The 20,622-nt window shown below is 57.1% G+C and overlaps 1 protein-coding gene across 1 annotated transcript in view; it reads left to right on the top strand.

The window, feature by feature from the left end:
* CROCC (ciliary rootlet coiled-coil, rootletin) overlaps positions 1-20,622 on the top strand; it is a gene marked incomplete at its 5' end in the record, with an annotated part of 43,315 nt that overhangs the window by 5,118 nt on the left and 17,575 nt on the right. The window contains 19 exons of the mRNA XM_082865690.1: positions 1,803-1,988; positions 2,088-2,171; positions 2,248-2,309; positions 2,394-2,559; positions 3,093-3,199; positions 6,371-6,607; positions 7,047-7,143; positions 7,833-7,916; positions 8,362-8,595; positions 9,202-9,401; positions 11,345-11,527; positions 13,176-13,320; positions 14,002-14,148; positions 14,539-14,769; positions 15,528-15,721; positions 15,979-16,106; positions 17,168-17,337; positions 19,192-19,371; positions 20,125-20,259. Of these exons, the coding sequence (XP_082721816.1) occupies positions 1,803-1,988; positions 2,088-2,171; positions 2,248-2,309; positions 2,394-2,559; positions 3,093-3,199; positions 6,371-6,607; positions 7,047-7,143; positions 7,833-7,916; positions 8,362-8,595; positions 9,202-9,401; positions 11,345-11,527; positions 13,176-13,320; positions 14,002-14,148; positions 14,539-14,769; positions 15,528-15,721; positions 15,979-16,106; positions 17,168-17,337; positions 19,192-19,371; positions 20,125-20,259 (2,970 nt within the window). The remainder of the gene's footprint in view (positions 1-1,802; positions 1,989-2,087; positions 2,172-2,247; positions 2,310-2,393; positions 2,560-3,092; positions 3,200-6,370; positions 6,608-7,046; positions 7,144-7,832; positions 7,917-8,361; positions 8,596-9,201; positions 9,402-11,344; positions 11,528-13,175; positions 13,321-14,001; positions 14,149-14,538; positions 14,770-15,527; positions 15,722-15,978; positions 16,107-17,167; positions 17,338-19,191; positions 19,372-20,124; positions 20,260-20,622) is intronic.

The following is a 20,622-nucleotide window of genomic DNA, read 5'->3' as shown; positions in this document are numbered from 1 at the left end:
AGAGAGATGGCTTTATTTTTCTGCCAGGCCGAAGGCAAGACACAGCAGGCTAGCGCCTCAAGAACGGTGCCCCCCTCCTTGGGAATCAGGGAAGATTTTATATGTGGGGCTCGCAGTCCGGGGTATGTGATAAGGATCAGAGTAGTGAAGGTCTTGCATTCTTCCTTTCCTTTGCATTATTTCGAAACAGTCATAGCTGGCGTCAGGTTGCCCAGTAATTGGGGTCCGGCGGTCTGGTAATGGTGTCCGTTTGCCTCGTTCGTTTGCCTCTGGTTTATCAGCCGGCGACCTTGTTTCTGAAATGCAAAAACTATAGGGGGTGATTTGTTATGGAATGTAAGTGCCGGGACAAAGTAAGGTTAGGGATTGAGAGGCAGGGGATGTAACTCGAAGAGCGAGGCGTGATAGGTGCTGAACGTAAATTACATAGTGTCAGGGAGTGAGGTTAGCTTTGTAAAGCTACTACAAATTAGTGACAGTTAAAGTAAATCGAGGAGTGATTAACTCTTTCAGGCCAGGTTGTGTTTCTTCGCTAGCCTGTTCACTGTTCCCTTTGTTCTCCTTGTTCTCAGGGGAGGGAAAACTCCATTTCTATGTTTGCTGCAACAGGGGTGGGGCTGGAGATGCCTCTCAGCTTGGTGGCTCACTGGGTCTCTCCTGCCACACCGCTTAACACAGGCCTGGAGGGCTGACCTGGCCTGGCCCCCGCTACTAGCGTGGGTGAGAGTAGCTGCCCTTGCCATTGGCTTCCCTGGGACCCAGTGTGGGTGGGCGTGTGAATACCCTGCCCGGGCTTTTGCAGGCCAGGCACTGGGCTGGGCTCTCGTGCTGTTGGTTCTCCCTGGGCGCTGTCGCTCCTCTGTTGGTCTTGCTTGTCCTCAGCGGCCTCCTCCCTCCTCCCTTCCAAACAGCTGGAGGAGGCTGAGGGGCCCCCTGGGACCAGCGGGTACCTAAGGGTGTTAGGGGGTTCCAGGCTAGCGAGGCAGTCAGAGCCGGCAGGCATCCTGCCTCTGCCCCCAGGGTCTGATGATGAAGGGGCTGCAAGCTGCCTGTGGGTAGGGGAAGGGCGGCGACCGCAGAGGCTTCCCTGAGTCCAGGGAGAGGAGGGAGCCCAAGGCTAGGCTGGGCTGAGAGGGCGTTAATAAACCACACCTTATATGAGAACCCATGTGCGCACCTCTTACAAACCTGAGTGCTGTGTATGTGGGGAGTGGGGGCGGGGTGAGTTCATCTGTGTCACCTTCGGGGTGTTTTAGGTGGCCTCTGTGTGTTATGTGCGTGCATGTCTCTAAGCTCAGATATGCATACGTGTATTGATGCCTGTGAATGTATTCACGTGTGCTCATGCTGTTAATTCATTAACATTGCTACTGCCACTGTTCTAAAATACAATGGGGAGCAAAATCCAGGCTTTTCTGAGCTCACTTAGGGTGGGGGTGGGGAGACAGGGGCATGAATCCAATAATTATCCACCACAGGGGGTTGGGTGTCTTGGAGGAGAGGCTCACGGTGTACCCAGGGCCTTTAAGGTTTATCCCAGGTGCATCTTTGTGCTTTGCATGCACACGTTTGTGGGCCCACCTGCATGTGTCCATGCACACCCAGTCTGTGTATCCGCGCTTGCCCAGTCTGTGTGTCCATGCACGGCTGCATTACCCGTGCACACGTGCATTGCATCATGGTATTGCCCACATGTGCCTGCAAGGCATTGTGGGTCCGGGTCCAGCCTGGCGCCCCCTGCAGAGGCCTGTGACTGCCTTCCTGGGGGGCCCAGGACTCTCACCCAGGGCCCTTCCCTGCAGCTGGAGCAGGCTGTGCGGCTGGAGTCTGGGGAGCTGGAAACACAGGAGCCCAGGGGGCTGGCACGGCAGAGCGTGGAGCTGCGGAGGCAGCTGCAGGAGGAGCAGGCCTCCTACCGGCGCAAGCTGCAGGCCTACCAGGAGGGCCAGCAGCGGCAGGCCCAGCTCGTGCAGCGGCTGCAGGCCAAGGTCAGGGCCACCCACTCCTGCTCCTGCCCACCCTTGCGCTCACTTGGCCCGGCCCCCATGCCCCCTGGGGCTGACCGGCCACTCTCCACCCATCCCCAGATCCTCCAGTACAAGAAGAAGACCTCGGAGCTGGAGCAGCAGCTGCTGGAGAGAGCTGCGGAGCTGGGGCAGCAGCGGCTGAGGGTGGGTGCTGGGCTGTGGCAGGGCAGACGCTTCCCTCCACGTTGCCCAGCCTAATGCCCCCGCTTCTCCCACCTAGGCCACAGAGCACAGCCATGACCTAGAGAGCGCCCTCATCCGCCTGGAGGAGGAACAGCAGAGGTGGGACACAGCGGGGGATAGCACGTGGCTGGCAGGGCTGTCCTCTCTGGCCACGCACCCACTGGTCCCTTTTCCCCCACCCAGAAGCGCCAGCCTGGCCCAGGTGAACTCTATGCTCCGAGAGCAGCTGGACCAGGCGAACTCGGCCAACCAGGCTCTGAGTGAGGACATACGCAAGGTGACCAGTGACTGGACACGCAGCCGCCAGGAGCTGGAGCAGCGGGAGGCAGCGTGGAGGCGCGAGGGAGAGGTGGGCACCGGGGAGCTGACCCGAGGGGAACAGCCTATGGGGGCGGGGGGCGGGGGAGGGGGAGGGAGGGGGAGGGGGAGGGAGGGCCCTGCTGGTCAGGTGAGCCCTTTAGTAGAGGTAAATGGTTGTCATAATAATAGCCTTGATTAGCACATACCACGTGCCAGTGCCAGTGCCAGGCAGGCGATTTCTCCTCTGTTCCTCATGGTAACCATATGTGGAAAGTGTCATCATCCTCCTTCTAAAGAGAGGTTGGATAGCTGCCCAGTCATGCAGCTGGCTGGCAGCTGGGATGCAAACCTCGGTCCCCAGCGCTTTCTGCCCTCCCTCACTGCTGCTTGCAGTCCGTGGAGGCTTTGAAATCCAGCTCCCCGAGCCAGCGGGAGGCTTGAGCTGGTGACCGTACAGCTCCGGCACAGCCCTGTCTGCGGGCCCAGAGCCGGCCCCCTGGGAGCCTCCGGGGTGGTCAGAGCTGGGGCAGGAAGTGGGCCGGCCCCCGCTCCAGCCCCTCACTCGGCCCCTCTGCCCTCCAGTCTTTCAACGCCTACTTCAGCCAGGAGCACAGCCGCCTGCTTCTCCTGTGGAGGCAGGCTGTGGGGGCCCGACGGCTGCTCAGCGAGGTGAAGATGTCCACCGAGAGGTGAGGAGGCCTGGCCGGCGGAGGGGCGGCTCGGGGAGACGCTGCAGCAGCCGGGAGACAACCCTGCTTTGCACACTGAATTCAACTCAACTCAGTTGAACTTCGGTCCGACCCAAAACACCTATCGTGTGCCGGGCCCTACGGAGATGCAGAGGCAACTAGTAATAATTAACTCTTACCAAGATCATGGCGGTCACTTAGTATTTACTTAATGTACTTGCTAAATTGGCTATTTATGACCAAATGACTAAGGCTAAATACTAAATACTATTTGGTATTTACTAAATTTACTGTTTCCTAGTCATTACCAGTAAATAGTAAACGTTTACTAGGTGTTTGCTCTGAGCTAGGCTCTTTGTACATTTTATTTCGTCTCATATCCACAGTGTCCCTATGAGGTAGGAACTGGAATGATCCCCATTTTACAGATGAGGACACTGAGGCTCAGAGAGGTAGAGTGACCTTCCCAAGGTCACACAGCAGTAAGTAAGTGGCTGAATCAGGATTTGCAGTTCCTGCTTTTAATCTACTATGATATTCAGCTTCTGCTAACAAGGACCTCGCAACCTCTAGGGAATTCCCTGGCGGTCCAGTGGTTAGGACTCCACACTTTCACTGCCAAGGGCTGGGGTTCAATCCCTGGTCGGGGAACTAAGATCCCACAAGCCGTGTGGTGTGGCCAAAAATTAAATTAAATTAAATTTTTAAAAAAAGGAACTTGCAACCTCTAGACTGAGGAAGTGAGTGGTCAGAGACGTGAAAGTGGAACAGAAAGGATGTCCTGGATGCTCAGAAAACTGGGAGGGGTGGAGAGGTCAGAAGAATGCTTCATTGAGGAGGTGGAATTTGCTCTGACCCCAAGGGATGGGCGGGGTTTTAACTGGCAGAGCTGAGGGCGCCCCAGGCAGAGCAGCAGAAGCAAAGGCTTGGAGGTGCCAGAAAATGGCAGCCAGTGGGGTTGAAGCAAAAGGCAAGTGAAAGGAGGTCAGGTTGGAAAGGAGCCTCAAAGGCCTCCTGCCACAGGGGACTTGGTCCTGCTTGGTCTTTGGGCAGGTGAGGCTGCAGAGGGGAGAGCCTAGAGGCAGGCCGACCAATTTGTTTCCTTTTGTGCCTTAAACATTTGTTTGAGCGATGATCTTTTGTTGAGATCATCTACTATTCTCTCAGTATCCAAATTTCCAGTTGACTCATCAGTGTCACTGATGGTGTTTCTTCACTTTTTGTCTTTAAAATTCTTTGAATCAGGATCCACAGATGTTCACAAAGTGTGATTGGTTGATTTGTCTTCTAAGTCTCTTTTATTTGTTCAGGAAACCGGGACAGTCGTCCTTAGAGATTCCCACAGTCTGGATTCTGTGGTGTCCTTTAACACCTTTAACAGGGTTGTGCCCTGTAAATTGGATGTTGGATTTAAGGCTTGATCAGATTCAGGTTCGGGTTGTTGTGTTTTGCTGTGTTTTGTTTTGACAAGACTTCTTCATAAGCGCCGTGTGTACTCTGCCATCAGGAGCCTCTGTCTGCGTTAGCAGCCCTTGGCGCTCAATGCCAAGGTCCAGACATTCGTCAGAGGCTGCAGAATCATGATTGTCTCATTCTGTCACTTCTTCACGTATTAACTGGAATTCTTCTATAATAAGGCACTTCCTCTTCTTACCGTTAGGTACCCAGTGGTACAGTTCATTCAGGAAAGGGGAGGATTTAACCTATTTGATATATTTAAAATACCTAATTTTTAATTAGCATTTAAAATGTTAACATCTTGCTTTTGAATAACTCACACATGCACAAGGTTCAAATTTCAAAAGGGTGTATGGTGAAAACTCAACTCTTCCTGCTGCCTCTGACCCAGACACTCAGGCTCATTTTTTTTTTTTTTTTTTTTTTGTGCGGTACGAGGGCCTCTCACTGTTGTGGCCTCTCCCGTTGCGGAGCACAGGCTCTGGACGCGCAGGCTCGGTGGCCATGGCTTACGGGCCCAGCCGCTCCACGGCATGTGGGATCTTCCCGGACCGGGGCATGAACCCGTGTCCCCTGCATCGGCAGGCAGACTCTCAACCACTGCGCCACCAGGGAAGCCCTCAGGCTCATTTGATACAAGCAAATACAGCAGATTGTACGTTTCCCCCCCAGCCCCCACTTTTCTTTTATACACTCTTGGGAGAATTTCATCTTTGCAGTTCTTTTTTTTTTTCGGGCACACCGCACAGCTTGTGGGAGTTCCCCAACCAGGGACTGAACCCATGCTCCCTGCATTGGAGGCACAGAGTCCTAACCACTGAACCACCAGGGAGTTCCCTTTTTGCAGTTCTTGAAGATGCTTTGTTCACCCAATAGTTATAGCTGGGAATTGGTTCCGCATCAGGCTCTAAAGAGCTTCCCCATTCGTTTTTCTTGGCTCCAGAGTATTCCACTGAAGGGATGTATCATGATGTTTTTTTTTTTTGCGGTACGCGGCCTCTCACTGTTGTGGCCTCTCCCGTTGCGGAGCACAGGCTCTGGACGCGCAGGCTCAGTGGCCATGGCTCACAGGCCTAGCTGCTCTGCGGCATGTGGGATCTTCCTGGACCGGGGCACGAACCTGTGTCCCCTGCATCGGCAGGCGGACTCTCAACCACTGCGCCACCAGGGAAGCCCCATGATGTTTTTAATAGCAGCTCCCTGCCGAGTTACCTGGTGGCCTAGTGGTTAGGATTCCAGGCTTTCACTGCCGAGGCCCGCATTCAATTCCTGGTCTGGGAACTGAGATCCTGCAAGCCACGCGGTGGCCAAAAGAAAAAAGAAAAGGCAATAGCAGCTCCCTTTCGATAGATATTTAGGTTGCCACCAGTATTTCTTACGTGAGCAAGGCTGCAGTGGATCCCCTTATACACAGGTCATTTTCCTTGCTCTGGGGCATATCTGTAGGATAAATTCTGAGCGATGGAGTCCGTGGGTCCTAGAACCTATCCATTTATAATTTTCAAAGTTCTTCTAATTGCCCTCTGTGTGGTTACACTCACCCTCCCACCAGGAGTGTAGGGAGAGCCTGTTTCCCCGCAGCCTCACCTACACTGCATTATGTGACTTTTTGTCCCCAGTCTGATAGCGACAAATGGCATCCCACTGTAGTTTTAATTTACACTTGGGAGCCCTCCCCCGCATCCCATCCCCATCCTGTGTTCTCTACACCAGGGACCTGCTGCAGCTGGGAGGGGAGCTGGCCCGGACCTCACGAGCCATCCAGGAGGCGAGCCTGGGGCTGAGCGCAGGCCTGCGGCTGGCCGAGAGCCGGGCCGAGGCGTCCCTGGAGAAGCAGGCCCTGCTGCAGGCCCAGCTGGAGGAGCAGCTGCGGGACAAGGTGCTCCAGGAGAAGGACCTGGCCCAGCTGCAGGTGCAGAGCAACCTGGACAAAGCCGACCTCAGTGCCAGGTGGGCGCCCAGAGGCACCACGCGAGGCAGACCTCCCCACAGAGTGTACGCCCGGAGATACAGGGAGGAGGGGGCGTCTGTTCAACAGGGATGGGCCCTTCCCCTGTGTGAGTTCAGCCAGTCTCCCCAGGCACCCCGTTTGGCAGAGGGGGAGACGGAGGTTCATAGGGCTCTTGCCCAGGGCACATCACAAACAGTTCAGCCTCTGCTCCTGAGACCTAGACTAGTCCCAAGGGGTTTTCCCGTGAGATAAAGTGGGTGGCCACCTCATTCTCATTTAGAGATGAGAAAGGAGAGTGACTTCAGGTCACACAGCAAGGGAGGCGAATCCTAGGGTCCCTGCCTCAGGTTTGGGGAAGCATGAAGGACACAGAGCTGGTGGGTTTGAGGAGAAGCTGGGTGGGTCTCCCATTCACCTGTGTTGCTCCCCTGCCTCCAGAGTGACTGAGCTGGCCCTGACAGTCGAGCGCCTTCAGAACCAGAATCTGGAAAAGGATCGGCTCAACAAGGCCCTCACTGAGAAGCTTGAGGCCCTGGTGAGGTGCAGGGCAGGGCGGGGGGACCGACCAGATCCATGGACACAGGCTGAGGGCTGGGTAGCTTGGGCCAACCCCAAGCATCCCACTCAGACTCAGTTTCACCCCTCATTAATTGAGCACCTAGTATGTGCCAGCTTTAGTGTGAGCGCCTAGTGGGTGCCAGCTTTAGTGGTAAGCACATTCACCTCCTTTATCCCATTTCATCCTCTCAGCAGTTCTGTAGCATGATCCCCATTATACAGATGAGGAACCTGAGGCCCAAGGGGAAATACTTGTCCAGAGTCTCAGAGCCATTAAGCTGGGGAGTCAGGACTTGAACTCCTGCCTGTGCCCTGCTAGCCCAGGGCTCTTTCTTTTGGAACTCAGCTGCCTCCCCACCAGAGGGACCCCTCTCAAGGGTACTGCCTGGGTTGGTCATCCTTCTGTGTGGGGTCTGGCCTGGGTTCTACGTCCAGCTCTCCTCCAATAGGCTGTGTGACTTGGGGCAGGACACCACATCTCTCTGGGCCTGGTCTGTTCAGTGAGGAAACTGGGGCCGCTGTGGGGTCTACCGAGCTGCTGGCCCCTGGGCATGGCCTTCGAGGCCAACTGATTGGTGGTAATCCCGTGAGGGAGACGAAGGTGGGGTTTCTGACTAGGGCAGAGACCCTGACCCCTCTTTGCCTGTCTCCCTAACACCACTCTAGGAATCCCTGCGGCTCCAGGAGCAGGCGGCCCTGGAGACGGAGGATGGAGAGGGGCTGCAGCAGACCCTGAGGGACCTGGCACAGGTTCGGAGCCGGGAGAAGCCAGAAGGGGTGGGAACCCTGGGCAGGGCAAGGCCAGGTAGTCCTAGGCCACCACGACCCCTGGTGGCCTTCAGCTGAACTGCAAGTGGTTGGGGGCCCTGGAAACCTAGGCTGCCTTTTAACACCCCTGCTAGCTCCGCCCAAAATCTGCCACCCCCTGCCTCCCACCCCGGGGGAGTTCCCCGTTGGAGAGGAGGCACTGCATGTTCCCTACCCATCTGTGAGAAGCGCTGAATCATGTCTTCCCAGTAAATGGGAGGCCTTACCTGGTGGGCTGAGGGCTGTGAGCTAGCGGAGGTGAGAAAGTGCTGCAGGGTTAGGGATGAAGCTAGACGTGAGGACCCTGGTGGCCCCACTGCCTCCCGAGGCTTTGCCCAACTAACCCCACAGCTCCCCTTCTCCTTCTGCCTCCCTAACCCACCCTCAGGCCGTCCTGTCAGACATGGAGAGCGGCGTCCAGTTAAGTGGCTCTGAGCGTACAGCGGCCGCATCGGACGGCAGCCTGCGGGGGCTCTCGGGGGCCCGGACCCCGTCCCCACCGAGGCGCTCCTCGCCCGGCCGTGGCCGTTCCCCCCGCCGAGGCCCATCCCCTGCCTGCTCGGACTCCTCCACACTAGCCCTGATTCACTCCGCTCTGCACAAGCGGCAGCTGCAGGTCCAGGTAAGAAGGGGCCTGAGTGTCCTGGGGCGGAGCTCGAGTCCAGCGGGGAGGGGCTTGGGCAACCTTGATCGGAGCCGGGGTCTTAGGGGAGGAGCCTGAGCATTCAGGCTAGAGTCAGAGCCTTGAGAAACGGCAACTGAGTCAGGACCCATGGAGGTGGCTGAGAGCACTGGAGGAATCTGAGTCTAGAGTGGGAGGGGCTTGAGAAGCTGGGGGCGGAGCCTGGGGTGGAGTAAGAGGCCTGGTGTAGGAAGGGAGATGGGGTTCCCACACAGAGCCAGAGAGCCTTGGTGTGTGTTTGGAGGGGGGCGGCGTCAGAAGTGGGGGAGGGGAAGGAGTGTGCTTGGCGGTTTGTCTGGTGTCCTGGGGACTTAGGTTGCCTGGGACCCCAGGGAGATGGAGGCTCAGAGGCCTTGCAGAGGTCTCAGAAGGCTGGTGAGGGCACGATGCAGGGGAGTGGAAACAGTCTGGGGGCGTAGCTCCACTCTCCTGCCCCAGGGCTGGACCCAGGCCTAGGCCGCAGCGTAGGCTGGTGTGCATCGTGCGGAGAGCGGGGAGGGTGCTTCACAGGGCTCCCCTACACTCAGTGATTCCCATATGCCACAGGACATGCGGGGGCGCTATGAGGCCAGCCAGGACCTCCTGGGCACCCTGCGGAAGCAGCTTAGTGACAGCGAGTTGGAGCGCCGTGCCCTTGAGGAACAGCTGCAGCGTCTTCGGGATAAGACCGACGGGGCCACCCAGGCCCAGGAGGATGCACAGCGCGAGGCCCAGCGCCTGCGCAGTGCCGTCGACCTCCTGAACAGGTGCGGGGAGGTCAGAGGCGGGGAGCCCAGAGAATAAGTCAGCGTCTGGGCCTAACACGAGCCAGAGCCTGTGAACATGCAGATTTGCACTAATATGGTCATAACTAGCCGCATGTGTCTGTTCAAATGTAAATTAAGTAAACATTTACAAATGTAAACGTTTGCATTAGCCACATTTCAAGTGCTAACAAGTAGGACATATGACTATAAAACATTTCCATCATCTCCAAGGGCCATATTGACACTGTTATTCTCGACTCTGTCTCTCGGAGATTTTGGAGACAAGAAATTATCCACTCTTAGCTGCCTGGTTGTTTTGATTATTTGGGTGCTTGTTTTTTGGTTTTTCTCTTTGTAAATGTAACCACGTAATAAAAAGTTTGAAAAATTGAGGGGAAATAAAAAGATGGGACCTCCTCACAGCTTCCCCTGCTCATCCTAACCCCTGTTAATGCACTGGCTTTGCTTCCGGTTGTGTTTCCTGGCAGTCAGTTTGCAAACCTTTCCAGTATACCTACTATGTGCTAGGCTTATTGCCAAGTGCTTCCTGTGTATTATCTCAGTTAGTCTTCCCATCAAACTCATGCAGTTCACAACTGTTACTGTCCTGAGGTTGAGAGACTTGTCCAAGGTCACACAGCGACGTGGCTGGGGTAGGAATTAGGATTCAGGTCCATCTGACAGCAAAACCAGTGCTTCCCATGCCTTGGAAGGAAAGGGGCTTTTTATGTAGTTGGATTCCCAGCGAACACCTCATTTTTTTTTTTTTTTTTGCGGTATGTAGGCCTCTCACTGTTGTGGCCTCTCCCATTGCGGAGCACAGGCTCCGGATGCGCAGGCTCAGCGGCCATGGCTCACGGGTCCAGCCACTCCGCGGCATGTGGGATCTTCCAGGACCGGGGACGAACCCGTGTCCCCTGCATTGGCAGACAGACTCTCAGCCACTGTGCCACCAGGGAAGCCCGAACACCTCATTTTACCTTCTACTATTTTTCTTAATTTCATGTCAAATGTTTTTTTTTTAAAAACTTGGACAGAGTTTGACCCCACCCTTTTTTTCTGATAATTTTATTTACTCATTTATTTATTTTTGGCTGCATTGGGTCTTCGTTGCGGTGCGTGGGCTTCTCATTGCGGTAGCTTGTTGTGGAGCATGGGCTCTAGGTGCACAGGCTTCAGTAGTTGTGGCACACGGGCTTAGTTGCTCCGAGGCACGTGGGATCTTCCTGGACCAGGGCTCGAACCCGTGTCCCCTGCATTGGCAGGTGGATTCTTAACCACTGCACCACCAGGGAAGCCCATGTCGAGTATTTTTTCCCACCTACTGCCAGCCTTCGTATCTAATATATCAATATTTACAGGTTGCCACTTTGAGCGCAGGGGGGCGGCAGTGGAGGATATGATAGCGATCAGCCCTAAGCCTGAGCTAGAAACCCCTGCCTTGGAAGGAGCCTCCTCCCTCCCCTGCCCTGGCTACCATGTGTTGCTGGCCTGGGCAGCAGGCAGTTGTGGGATCTGGACAGACCCAGCTCTATTGAGCCTCCCAGAATTGAGGGGCATAGGGTGCTGTAGGGGGCATTTCCTGGTCACGTGGACTAGCAGAGCTGGCAGCAAAATTGCCCACATGTCTCAGGAACCTAGCCTGGCATCTTCACCTGGTGGGGTAGTTGGAGATAACACCAGTGCCTCCATCCATTCCACTGGGCCTCCAAGTGGGCTGGTTGGGTAGAAGGAAAGCTGAGTGCCCTATGCCGGGAAGAGTCAGCTCTAGGGAGACGTGGATGAAATGAGTGGGCCATGCTTAGGGGCAGGAAGGCTTTCTAGAGGCCGGGGCCTCGGAGGATGGGAGGATGTGGCTCCTGGCTAGGACAGCAGCACGGCCGTCTTCCCCGGTGGGAGTGGCCTCTGCATCCCCTTCAGCTCCCCCTCCCCTTTTCCTGCAGGGAGAAGGACAGCCTAGCCCACAGCCTGCAGGTGGCCCAGCAGCAGGCTGAGGAGCTACCGCAGGAGCGGGAGAAGCTGCATGCAGCCCAGGAGGAGCTGCGGCGCCAGCGGGAGCAGCTGGAGGAAGAGCGGGAGGACGCAGCACAGGACAGCGCACGGACACGCAGGGAGCTTGAGCGCAGGTGAGTGGCGTCTGGCTCCCTGCCAGGGCCGCTTGGGTGGGCCATGGGGCTCCCGACTGTCCCTGGGGGCTAGGGAGTACTGACTGTGTCTTGGGCCTTCTACTGTCTCGAGGAGCCTCATGGCACCCCTCTGCTATAGGGTCTTCTCACCAGACCCATTTCAGGAGACTGAGATTCAGGGAGGTTTAGTCATTTACCTGAGATCAGAGAACTGGTAGGAGGTAGAGTGTGGATGATGATAACAACTGGACTTCCCTGGCGGTCCAGTGGTTAAGGCTCTGCGCTTCTACTGCAGGCGGCGTGGGTTCGATCCCTGGTTGGGGAGCTAAGATCCCACGTGCCTTGCAGCACAGCCAAAAAACAAAAAAACCGAATATAACAGTAGTTATATTAACTATATAGCATTCGTAGTATTGTTAATTAAGTTAATTAACAATAATATTAATATAACATTAATAATTTTTAAATTTAAAGTTATAATAATAACATCAGTACTTATATTACTAAGTACTAGGCACCTTTTTTTTTTTTTTTTTGCGGTACGTGGGCCTCTCACTGCTGTGGCCTCTCCCGTTGCGGAGCACAGGCTCCGGACGCACAGGCTCAGCGGCCATGGCTCACGGGCCCAGCCACCCCGCGGCATGTGGGATCCTCCTGGACTGGGGCATGAACCTGTGTCCCCTGCATCGGCAGGCGGACTCTCAACCACTGTGCCACCAGGGAAGCCCCAGGCACCATTTTAAGCACTTAGATTCTCTTATTTAACCTTCATGATAACTCTGTGATGTAGGAGATATTATTATCTCCATTTGGATGAGATGGATGGCGAAACTGAGGCACAGAGAGGTTATGTAACTTGCCCAAGGTCACACAGCTAGTTAGTGGAAGAGCCAGGATTTGAATTCAGTCATTGGGGCTTCAGAGTTAATCTCTTAATCACTTCACTATTTACTTCTGTGAGGCATTAGTAACAGTGATGTTTAGTACATTGTGGCGGTGGATATTATCCTTGTTTCCGAAGGCCCTTGGAGAGATATGTCAGGTACAATAAGGACACATATCCTTTTTTTTTTTTTTTAAATTTTATTTATTTTTGACTGTGTTGGGTCTTCGTTGCTGTGGGCGGGCTTTCTCTAGTTGCGGCGAGCGGGGGCTACTCTTCGTTGCGGTGCGTGGGCTTCTCATTGTGGTGGCTTCTCTTGTTACGGAGCACGGGCTCTAGGTGCGTGGGCTTCAGTCGTTGCAGCACACGGGCTCAGTAGTTGCAGCATGCGGGCCCTAGAGCACACGGGCTTCAGTAGTTGTGATGCATGGGCTCAGTAGTTGTGGCTCGCGGGCTTAGTCGCTCTGTGACATAAGGGATCTTCCCGGACCAGGGGTCGAACTCGTGTCCCTTGCATTGGCAGGCAGATTCTTAACCACTGTGCCACCAGGGAAGTCCCAGGACACATATCCTTTTCATAATGTTATGAGGCGAGCATTACCCCATTTTGCAGATGTGAAAACTGAGGCCCAACAGTGGGCTTGGCTGTCCTTGTGGATGAGGCTCCTGCCTTGGGCCTGGCCCCTGGCTGCTCCAGCATGTCTGGCCATGGGAGACTCAGGGTAGGGGAGTGACATGGGGCACCCCCCACCCTCTGTCCCACAGCCATAGACAACTAGAGCAGCTGGAAGTGAAGCGCTCAGGGCTGGCGAAGGAGCTGGTGGAGGTGAGGGAGGCGCTGAGCTGTACCACGCTTCAGCGGGACATGCTGCAGGCTGAGAAGGCCGAGGTGGCCGAGGCACTGACCAAGGTGGGTCCCCGTTTGCCACACCGCCACAAACCCACCTCTACCCTAGGCCCCAGGCCTTCTCACTCTGGGCGCAGACTGACCCCTATTTCAGGCTTACCTCTGACCCTGGCCACACACTGATCTCTGATCCCAGCCATAAGTGAACTGACCTTTAGGACTGGTCATATCCCTGCTTTTCCAGATGCTTCTGGGGCAGGGCCTGCAGCTCAGGTCATCCAGTCCCATCTCTGGACACAGGTCCTGGGGTCTGTGAGGGTTGGGGGCACAGATCTTGGTCGGTGCCTGCCCTGCTGTCTGTGGTCTGGGCCCTGAGCAAGGCCACCCTAGACCCCACTCTGGGGTGCCCTCTGACCTCTGGCCGCGCCCCACAGTGGGAGCCAGCTTCATTGGTCCTTGCCCGGCTCTGGGTGCGCAGCAGCGTGGGCAGCAGGGCGTCTGCAGGGATTTTGTTTCTGTCTCGTGTTCTCATGTTCTATCTCCCTCCTCGTGTCCCCTGCCCTGTCTCTGGGGGCCCTGTCTCTCCGTGCCTCTTCTCGTCACCTCCCTACCTCCTGCCTCTCCCATCTCTCTGCCTTTCTCCCCATTTCTCCTTATCTTTCCATGTCTCTGCACGTCTTTTCCCATCTCTCTCCATCTCTCCCCGCCTGACCGTCTCTGGCCGCCCTGGTCCCGACCCTGCAGGCTGAGGCTGGCCGCGTGGAGCTTGAGCTCTCCATGACCAAGCTGAGGGCCGAGGAGGCCTCTCTGCGGGACTCCTTATCCAAGCTGAGCGCCCTGAACGAGAGTCTTGCCCAGGACAAGCTGGGTCTGAACCGCCTTGTCGCCCAGGTATGTTGTGTGCCAGCAGGCCCTCCTGCCTCGCCCACCTGTCCTCCCCGCTCAGAGACCCTGCTGAGGCATCCCCAGGCCCAGCCTAGGCCCACACCCCGACGTCTCCCTGTACACCTCTGTCCCTCTGTCTTGTTGTTCTGTCTCTGACTCCTTCTGTCTGTCTGTCTTCTCTCTCATGGTCTGAGAGGAAAGAAGCTCCATGGGCCCTTCCTTCTGCTCCTCCCCAGTGTCCACACACCCTAGGGCACCGCCCCTTACCCCCGGGAGCCTCCCACGTGCTGGCTGTAATAGGTGGGTGGAGAAGGCATCCTTGGTCCCGGGTGGGACCTCTTCGGACCATGAGGGCCTGGGCTGATCTGGTCACTCGCCTCCGCCTGGCCCCCACAGCTCGAAGAGGAAAAGGCAGCCCTGCTGGGCCGGCAGCGGCAGGCGGAGCGCGAGGCCGCCTCCGCGCAGGAGGGGCAGGTGCTGCTGGAGCAGCTGCGGCTGGAGCACGAGGTAGAGCGGCAGGGCCTGCAGGGCTCCCTGCGGGCGGCAGAGCAGGCCCGGGGGGCCCTGGAGCGCCAGCTCCCGGAGTTGCACCAGGAGCGCTGCCGGCTGCAGGAGCAGCTGGCCCAGGTGGGTGTACGTGGGGTCTGGGGAGCAGGTGGAGAAGGGGTTCTAGGCTCCCGGCCTTTTGCAGTCTGTCCTGGGGGATGTCACAGGCTCAGGAGCCTGCTTCCTGGCTGAAATCCAGCCCCACCTCTGCCAGCTGGGGGCCTTGAGCAAGTTACCCGACCTCCCCATGCCTCAGTGGCCCCACCTGTAACATGGGGCTAATAGTTCTTACCACAAAGCGTTGTTCTGAAGAGTATACGGTGTAAGCACTTACAGAAATGAATCACCACTCAGTAAAGATTAATGATATGATAATTGGTAGAGAATTTTAGAATTGGAATCTTAGACTTGTTGGGAAATCATAGCTGGAAGGGACCTTAGGGTGTCTGTCCTGGAGGGCCTGGCTTCCTGGGAGGGGCCTCTAGGGAACAGACGACGCGGTGCAGGGAGCCAGGCTCTAGGTTCCCTTTCTGAGGCCTGCAGCGCAGCTCTCCTTTGCTTTCTCTTATACATTCAGCTTCTCTGGACATTTTGGGGTGCAGGAAGTGTTTGGTTGCCACCCAAACTAAGTGACGACCCTTATGTTTGCATGTGCGTGCACTGCAGGTCCAGAGAAGGCTGTGATTTGTCCAGGTTCACACAGCACATCAGGGTACAACCGGGGCTTGAACCTGGTCTCCTGCCTGCCAGGGCCGGGTCGGGCCCAGGGTCGGGGTGATGCCCGATAAGCAGGCTGGGGGATTCCAGGGCTGGTGCTCACAGCGCCGGGGTGGGGCCAGCTCTCCCGGCAGCTGAGCGGGCGGGAGCATGAGCTGGAGCAGGCTCGGCGGGAGACGCAGCGGCAGACGGAGGCGTCGGAGCGGGCGGCCCGGGAGAAGGAGGCGCTGGCCAAGGAGCGGGCCGGCCTGGCGGTGCAGCTGGCAGCAGCCGAGCGTGAGGGCCGGACCCTGTCGGAGGAGGCCACACGCCTGCGGTGAGGCCTTGAGCTCTGCCCAGCCCGCCTTGGGGGGTCTGACGGGGCCACCCCGTGGCCAGCCACGTCCAGCACGGGCCCTCAGGGGCCAGGTCACCGGCTCATCTCAGTCTGGGCTCAGGCTTCCCCGGGGAGCGTGGGCACGGCTGGGCAGGTGGGCTGGCGCCTGGCCCATGGCTGGCCACGCCCTGGGATTCACAGTGTCCTGGGGCCCGGGAGGTTGGGTCCCGGGGCCTCAGGGATCGTACGTGCTGCAGCTTGGAGAAGGAAGCCCTGGAGAGCAGCCTGTTTGAGGTGCAGCGGCAGCTGGCGCAGCTCGAGGCCCGGCGGGAGCAGCTGGAAGCAGATGGGCAGGCCCTACTGCTGGCCAAGGAGACCCTGACCGGTAGGGAGGCCAGGGGTGAGGGGTGGGGAACCCCGGGCTCCAGCCCGGAGCTGGAGCTGTAACCTGTCGAGTTCTGGGGTCTCACCGAAACTGGGATCACTGGCTTTGGGTTGTGGCTGACCTGGCTTCCAATCCAGCCACTGTCCCAGGCCAGCCGCTTCCCTCTCTGGGCCACGGGTTCCTCATCTGACAGTTAGGGGTGATGAGGCTTTGCCAGGATGAGGTGAGAAAAGCATGGCCTTGGCATAGTGCCTGGCTCTGCAGCCAGCGGTGGCCGCTGTCTGTCATCATCAGGGCGCTTAGAGAGTTCTGCGTCTCCGCGGAGCCGTCATCAGCTGCTTTTCTGGCGACTCTCATTCCCGCCCAGTCTCTGAACTCACAGGTTTTTCTTGCTCAACAGACATTTACTAAGCACCTGCTTGGGCCGCGAAAATTAAGTTTTTCGTCCACGTCCACATGAGCCAGACAGAACCGGGAAGGGAAATGCTGACAGCCTCTGGTGGACTTCCCACCCCGAGGATAGTTTTTAGATTGTCCCCTGTGGGGTGCACCCTCCCCTGGTCACTTTCATTAGTGCTGAGAGTCCAGCAAGTATGCTTATGGCAGTCAGTCAGTAAAGGTGATGCCTCATGGAAAGCTGTGCAGCCTTGGGAGGTTACCTGTCTCCTCTGAGCCTCTGTTTCCTCATCTGTAAATTGGGGATAAGCCACATGGGTGTGATGTGAAGCTGTGTTGTGCTCAGCCAGGTGCCTGCCCGTGATAAGCACTCAGTCAGTGATGGGGGTTCTCATGTTTTTGCTGTCCTCTCCATGTGGGGGGCCCTCCTCATCAGTCACTTCATCCTTTAGATGCCACTCCAGGTAGGTAGGGAGGGGGACAGGGCCACTGGGCCCATGCAGTTGGCGGGGAAACAGAGGCCCAGAGAGGGCAAGAATGTTCTCCAAGGGAACTCAGCTAGATACCGGTGGGCCCCCTCCCCTCTGGGATTTTGCCCACACAGCTCACCTGGCCTGAGTCTGTTGGCCCACTGGGAGGTTCTCCTTTCCATCCCTTCTGTGCAGGGGAGTTGGCGGGCTTGCGGCAGCAGATAACAACTACAGAGGAGAAGGTCGCTCTGGACAAGGAACTGATGGCCCAGAAGTTGGTGCAGGCTGAGCGGGAGGCCCAGGCCTCTCTGCGGGAGCAGCGGGCAGTCCACAAGGAGGACTTACAGCGACTCCAGCGAGAGAAGGTTCAGGCAGCTGGGTTGGGGCAGGCGGTGGGGTGGGGGAGGGCTCTGAACCACTGTCTCTGTCTCCTCTGTGACCTCAGGCGAGTATCCTTCTCACTCTGCATCAGTGAAATGGAACTTCATCTCTGTTTCAGGGGTTCTGGGGGCAGCTGGGAGGATCCATCGGGGACCACTCCTTATCAAACATGCAGATTCCCAGGCCCCAATCTGGTCCAGCCCTGGTGATCCTGATGCAGGGGGTCCACGACCATATTTGGAAAATGCTGATCTAATGTAGAGTCAGAAAGCACTTTAATTTGCTAAGAAGTGCAGTTTGCATATGAAAGATCACTCGGGGGACCAGAGCGCATAGAAAGGCGAGGGGCCAGGTCACCAAAAGACAGAAGTACCTAAGAACACTGGCTCTGGAGTTACATTGCCTGGGTTTCAACCTGATCTTGGCCAAATGCTGGTTATGTTACCTAAGGTCTCTGTGCCTTCATTTCCCCATTTAAAAAAAAATATATTTATTTATTTGGCTGCACCAGGTTTTAGCTGCGGCATGTGGGATCTTTGTTGCCGCATGCGGGATCTTTTTTTTTTTAGTTGCAGCATGTGGAATCTTTAGTTGCGGCATGTGGGATCTAGTTCCCTGACCAGGGATCGAACCTGGGCCCCCTGTATTGGGAGCGCGGAGTCTTAGCCACTGGACCACCAGGGAAGTCCCCCATTTCCCCATCTTAACAATGGGGATAATGATAGTATAATTTATGAGGATGAGGTGAGATGATCCTTACAAAGAGCTTAACGTAGAGGCTGGCGCTTTGTAAATGCTCCATAATTGCTGGTTGTCATTATTACTATCGTACTGAGATACTCTCCAGAGTGGGCCTCTGGACAGGGGACCTGAGTCCCTCATCTTGGACTGGGCTGCTGCTGACAGAGGTTCAGGCTGTGGCTCCCGACACCAGGGGGCGCCATTCACCTTGTACGTAGTCTTTTTGGATTTGTGGATAGAATCACTTTTCCAGGAGGTGGCGACAGAGCATTTGAAGCAGAGACCATTTTCACACAGCTGTTAGGGACTAGTGCTGGGGCCAGGCACCTCCCTCAGACCCCAAGTGGGCTCTGCCTGTGGGTTGTACCCACCCAGTCCCCAGGGAGCCACGCTCTCCTGTGCCTTCCCTCATTCTCCCTGCACCAGCAGACTCAGCCTCTTAATGGCACCATACCTGTACTCTTCTCTGCAGCTATTCTGCCACCCCCAGACCCATGCCCTCTTATTGCTCACAGCTGACCCAACTCCCCTCTACTCCAACCCCCAATCCTGGTCCCTCTTTCACAAGCTCTGAGCAACCGCTATTCTAAAATTCAGATTGCTCCTTGTCACTCTGTCTTGAGGCTCTGCCGTCTCAACTGTCCTGAAAATCAGGTCACCCCTCCCTAAAGCCCACTGGTCTGGTCTGGCCTGGCTGCTGCCTGTGGCTCTGGCCTCGTCCTTCACCATGTCCTCCTCGTAGTCCAAGCTCCAGTGACCTTAAATATCACAGTTTCCCTGTTCGTCATGTTTCCTCTTTCCTCCGAGTCGTCTCCGGGGCTGTACTCTGGCCTGGGGTTCTTTTCCTTTTCTCTCTACCTGACTGACGGCTGCTTGTTTCCTCCAGGAAACATTCTCTGACCCCTCACCCTCCTCCCCCCGCCCACCCAAAGGCCAGGCTGTTGCTCCTGGCATGTCCCCATCACGGCCCTCATTATCACCCACCCCACCTTGTAGTTCCCTGATTACCTGCCCCACGGCCCTTGCTGCCCCGAGGTTGGCGAGGGGCTGTCTGGGCCCAGCCTCGTGGGTCACACGCACGTGGGCCTGGCCCCCAGGAGGCGGCATGGCGGGAGCTGGAGGCAGAGCGGGCCCAGCTGCAGAGTCAGCTGCAGCGGGAACGGGAGGAACTGCTGGCCCGGCTGGAGGCCGAGAAGGAAGAGCTGAGCGAGGAGATTGCCGCCCTGCAGCAGGAACGCGACGAGGGCCTCCTCCTGGCCGAGAGTGAGAAGCAGCAGGTTCGTGAGCCTCCACTGCTGCCTGAGGGGCCCCTGTTCTGGGGCTGGTCCCCGCTCAGCCACCCAGCAGCTAGGAGCTAGGAGTCCTTTTCTGGGCCTCGGTTTCCTCACCTTCAGGATGGGGGAGTTCAAGGGGTGTTTGTGAAGCGTCGCTGAGACCCCTGTCCAGCGAGCGGGCCCGGCACGTGGTGGGAGCTTACCGAGTGGCAGCCGCAGTCATGACACCGTGAGCATTGTTCCGGAAAAGCTGACCCACGTTCTCCCATCCCTCCTCCCACCCCAGGCTGGGCATGGCGTCCCCATGACCGCCTCTGAGCAGTCCCTGCGAAGCCCACATGCAGCAGCTGACCCTCCTCAGAAAGAACTAACTCCTGACTTTCCCATAATGTAATGGAGACAGGGCAGACTGCGTCCATCTCCTCTCCTCACCTGCTGCATCACCCTGGGCAAGTCACTTTACCTCTTTGAGCCTCAGTAGCCTCATCTGTAAAATGGGAATCATGAAAGGCCCTGCTTCAGGATGTGAGATGTCCGAGTTGTATCTGTGTCCAGGTTATTGTTACTGCTGTTGTACCCTTTCCTGGGGCTGCCGAGGGGGTGAGCCTGCACCTCTGCCCTGGCTCCACCTGTGGTGGCCCAGTCAGGTCCCCGAGCCCCCAGTGGGCACATTTCCGAGGCCAACGTGGGGGAAAGGCCCAAGCATGCCCAAGACCACCCAACACCCCGAGCCCTTTGCTCCCTGCCTCTGCCCAGGCCCTGTCCCTGAAGGAGTCCGAGAAGACGGCGCTGTCGGAGAAGTTGATGGGGACGCAGCACAGCCTGGCCGCCATCTCCCTGGAGATGGAGCGACAGAAGCGCGATGCTCAGAGCCGGCAGGAGCAGGACCGGGTAGGCCAGGCGGGGGCGGGCGGGCCTCCATCGGAGCCAGGGTTGGGGATGGGGGGGGCACAGCACTGCCCGAGAGGGACACGTGGCTCTGCCCTGGGGGCGGCATCCAGGCTGTCGGCGGAGCTTCCCCCTTCCTTGGGAGTCCCCATTGGAGGGAGGTGGCACGGCTCTGCCCTGTGAATCCCCTAGTCTGAGGGAGAGACCGGCTACGTGCATAGCACTTGCCAGGCGTCAAGGGATCAGTAGAGGGCCCGGCAGGCCAGCGTGAGGGGCCGTGTCTAGAGCCGCAAATGGACAGTTCAGTTGGCGCAGCTGGGATCAGTGGCGGTGCGGGTTGGGAGTGCGGGGGAGGAGGACACAGCA

The sequence above is a fragment of the Leucopleurus acutus genome, assembly GCF_964270905.1.
Source record: "Leucopleurus acutus genome assembly, chromosome: 2".
Classification (NCBI taxonomy): domain Eukaryota; kingdom Metazoa; phylum Chordata; class Mammalia; order Artiodactyla; family Delphinidae; genus Leucopleurus; species Leucopleurus acutus.
Note: the sequence above shows the minus strand (reverse complement) of the source record. Positions and strands in the feature narration are given on the sequence as shown.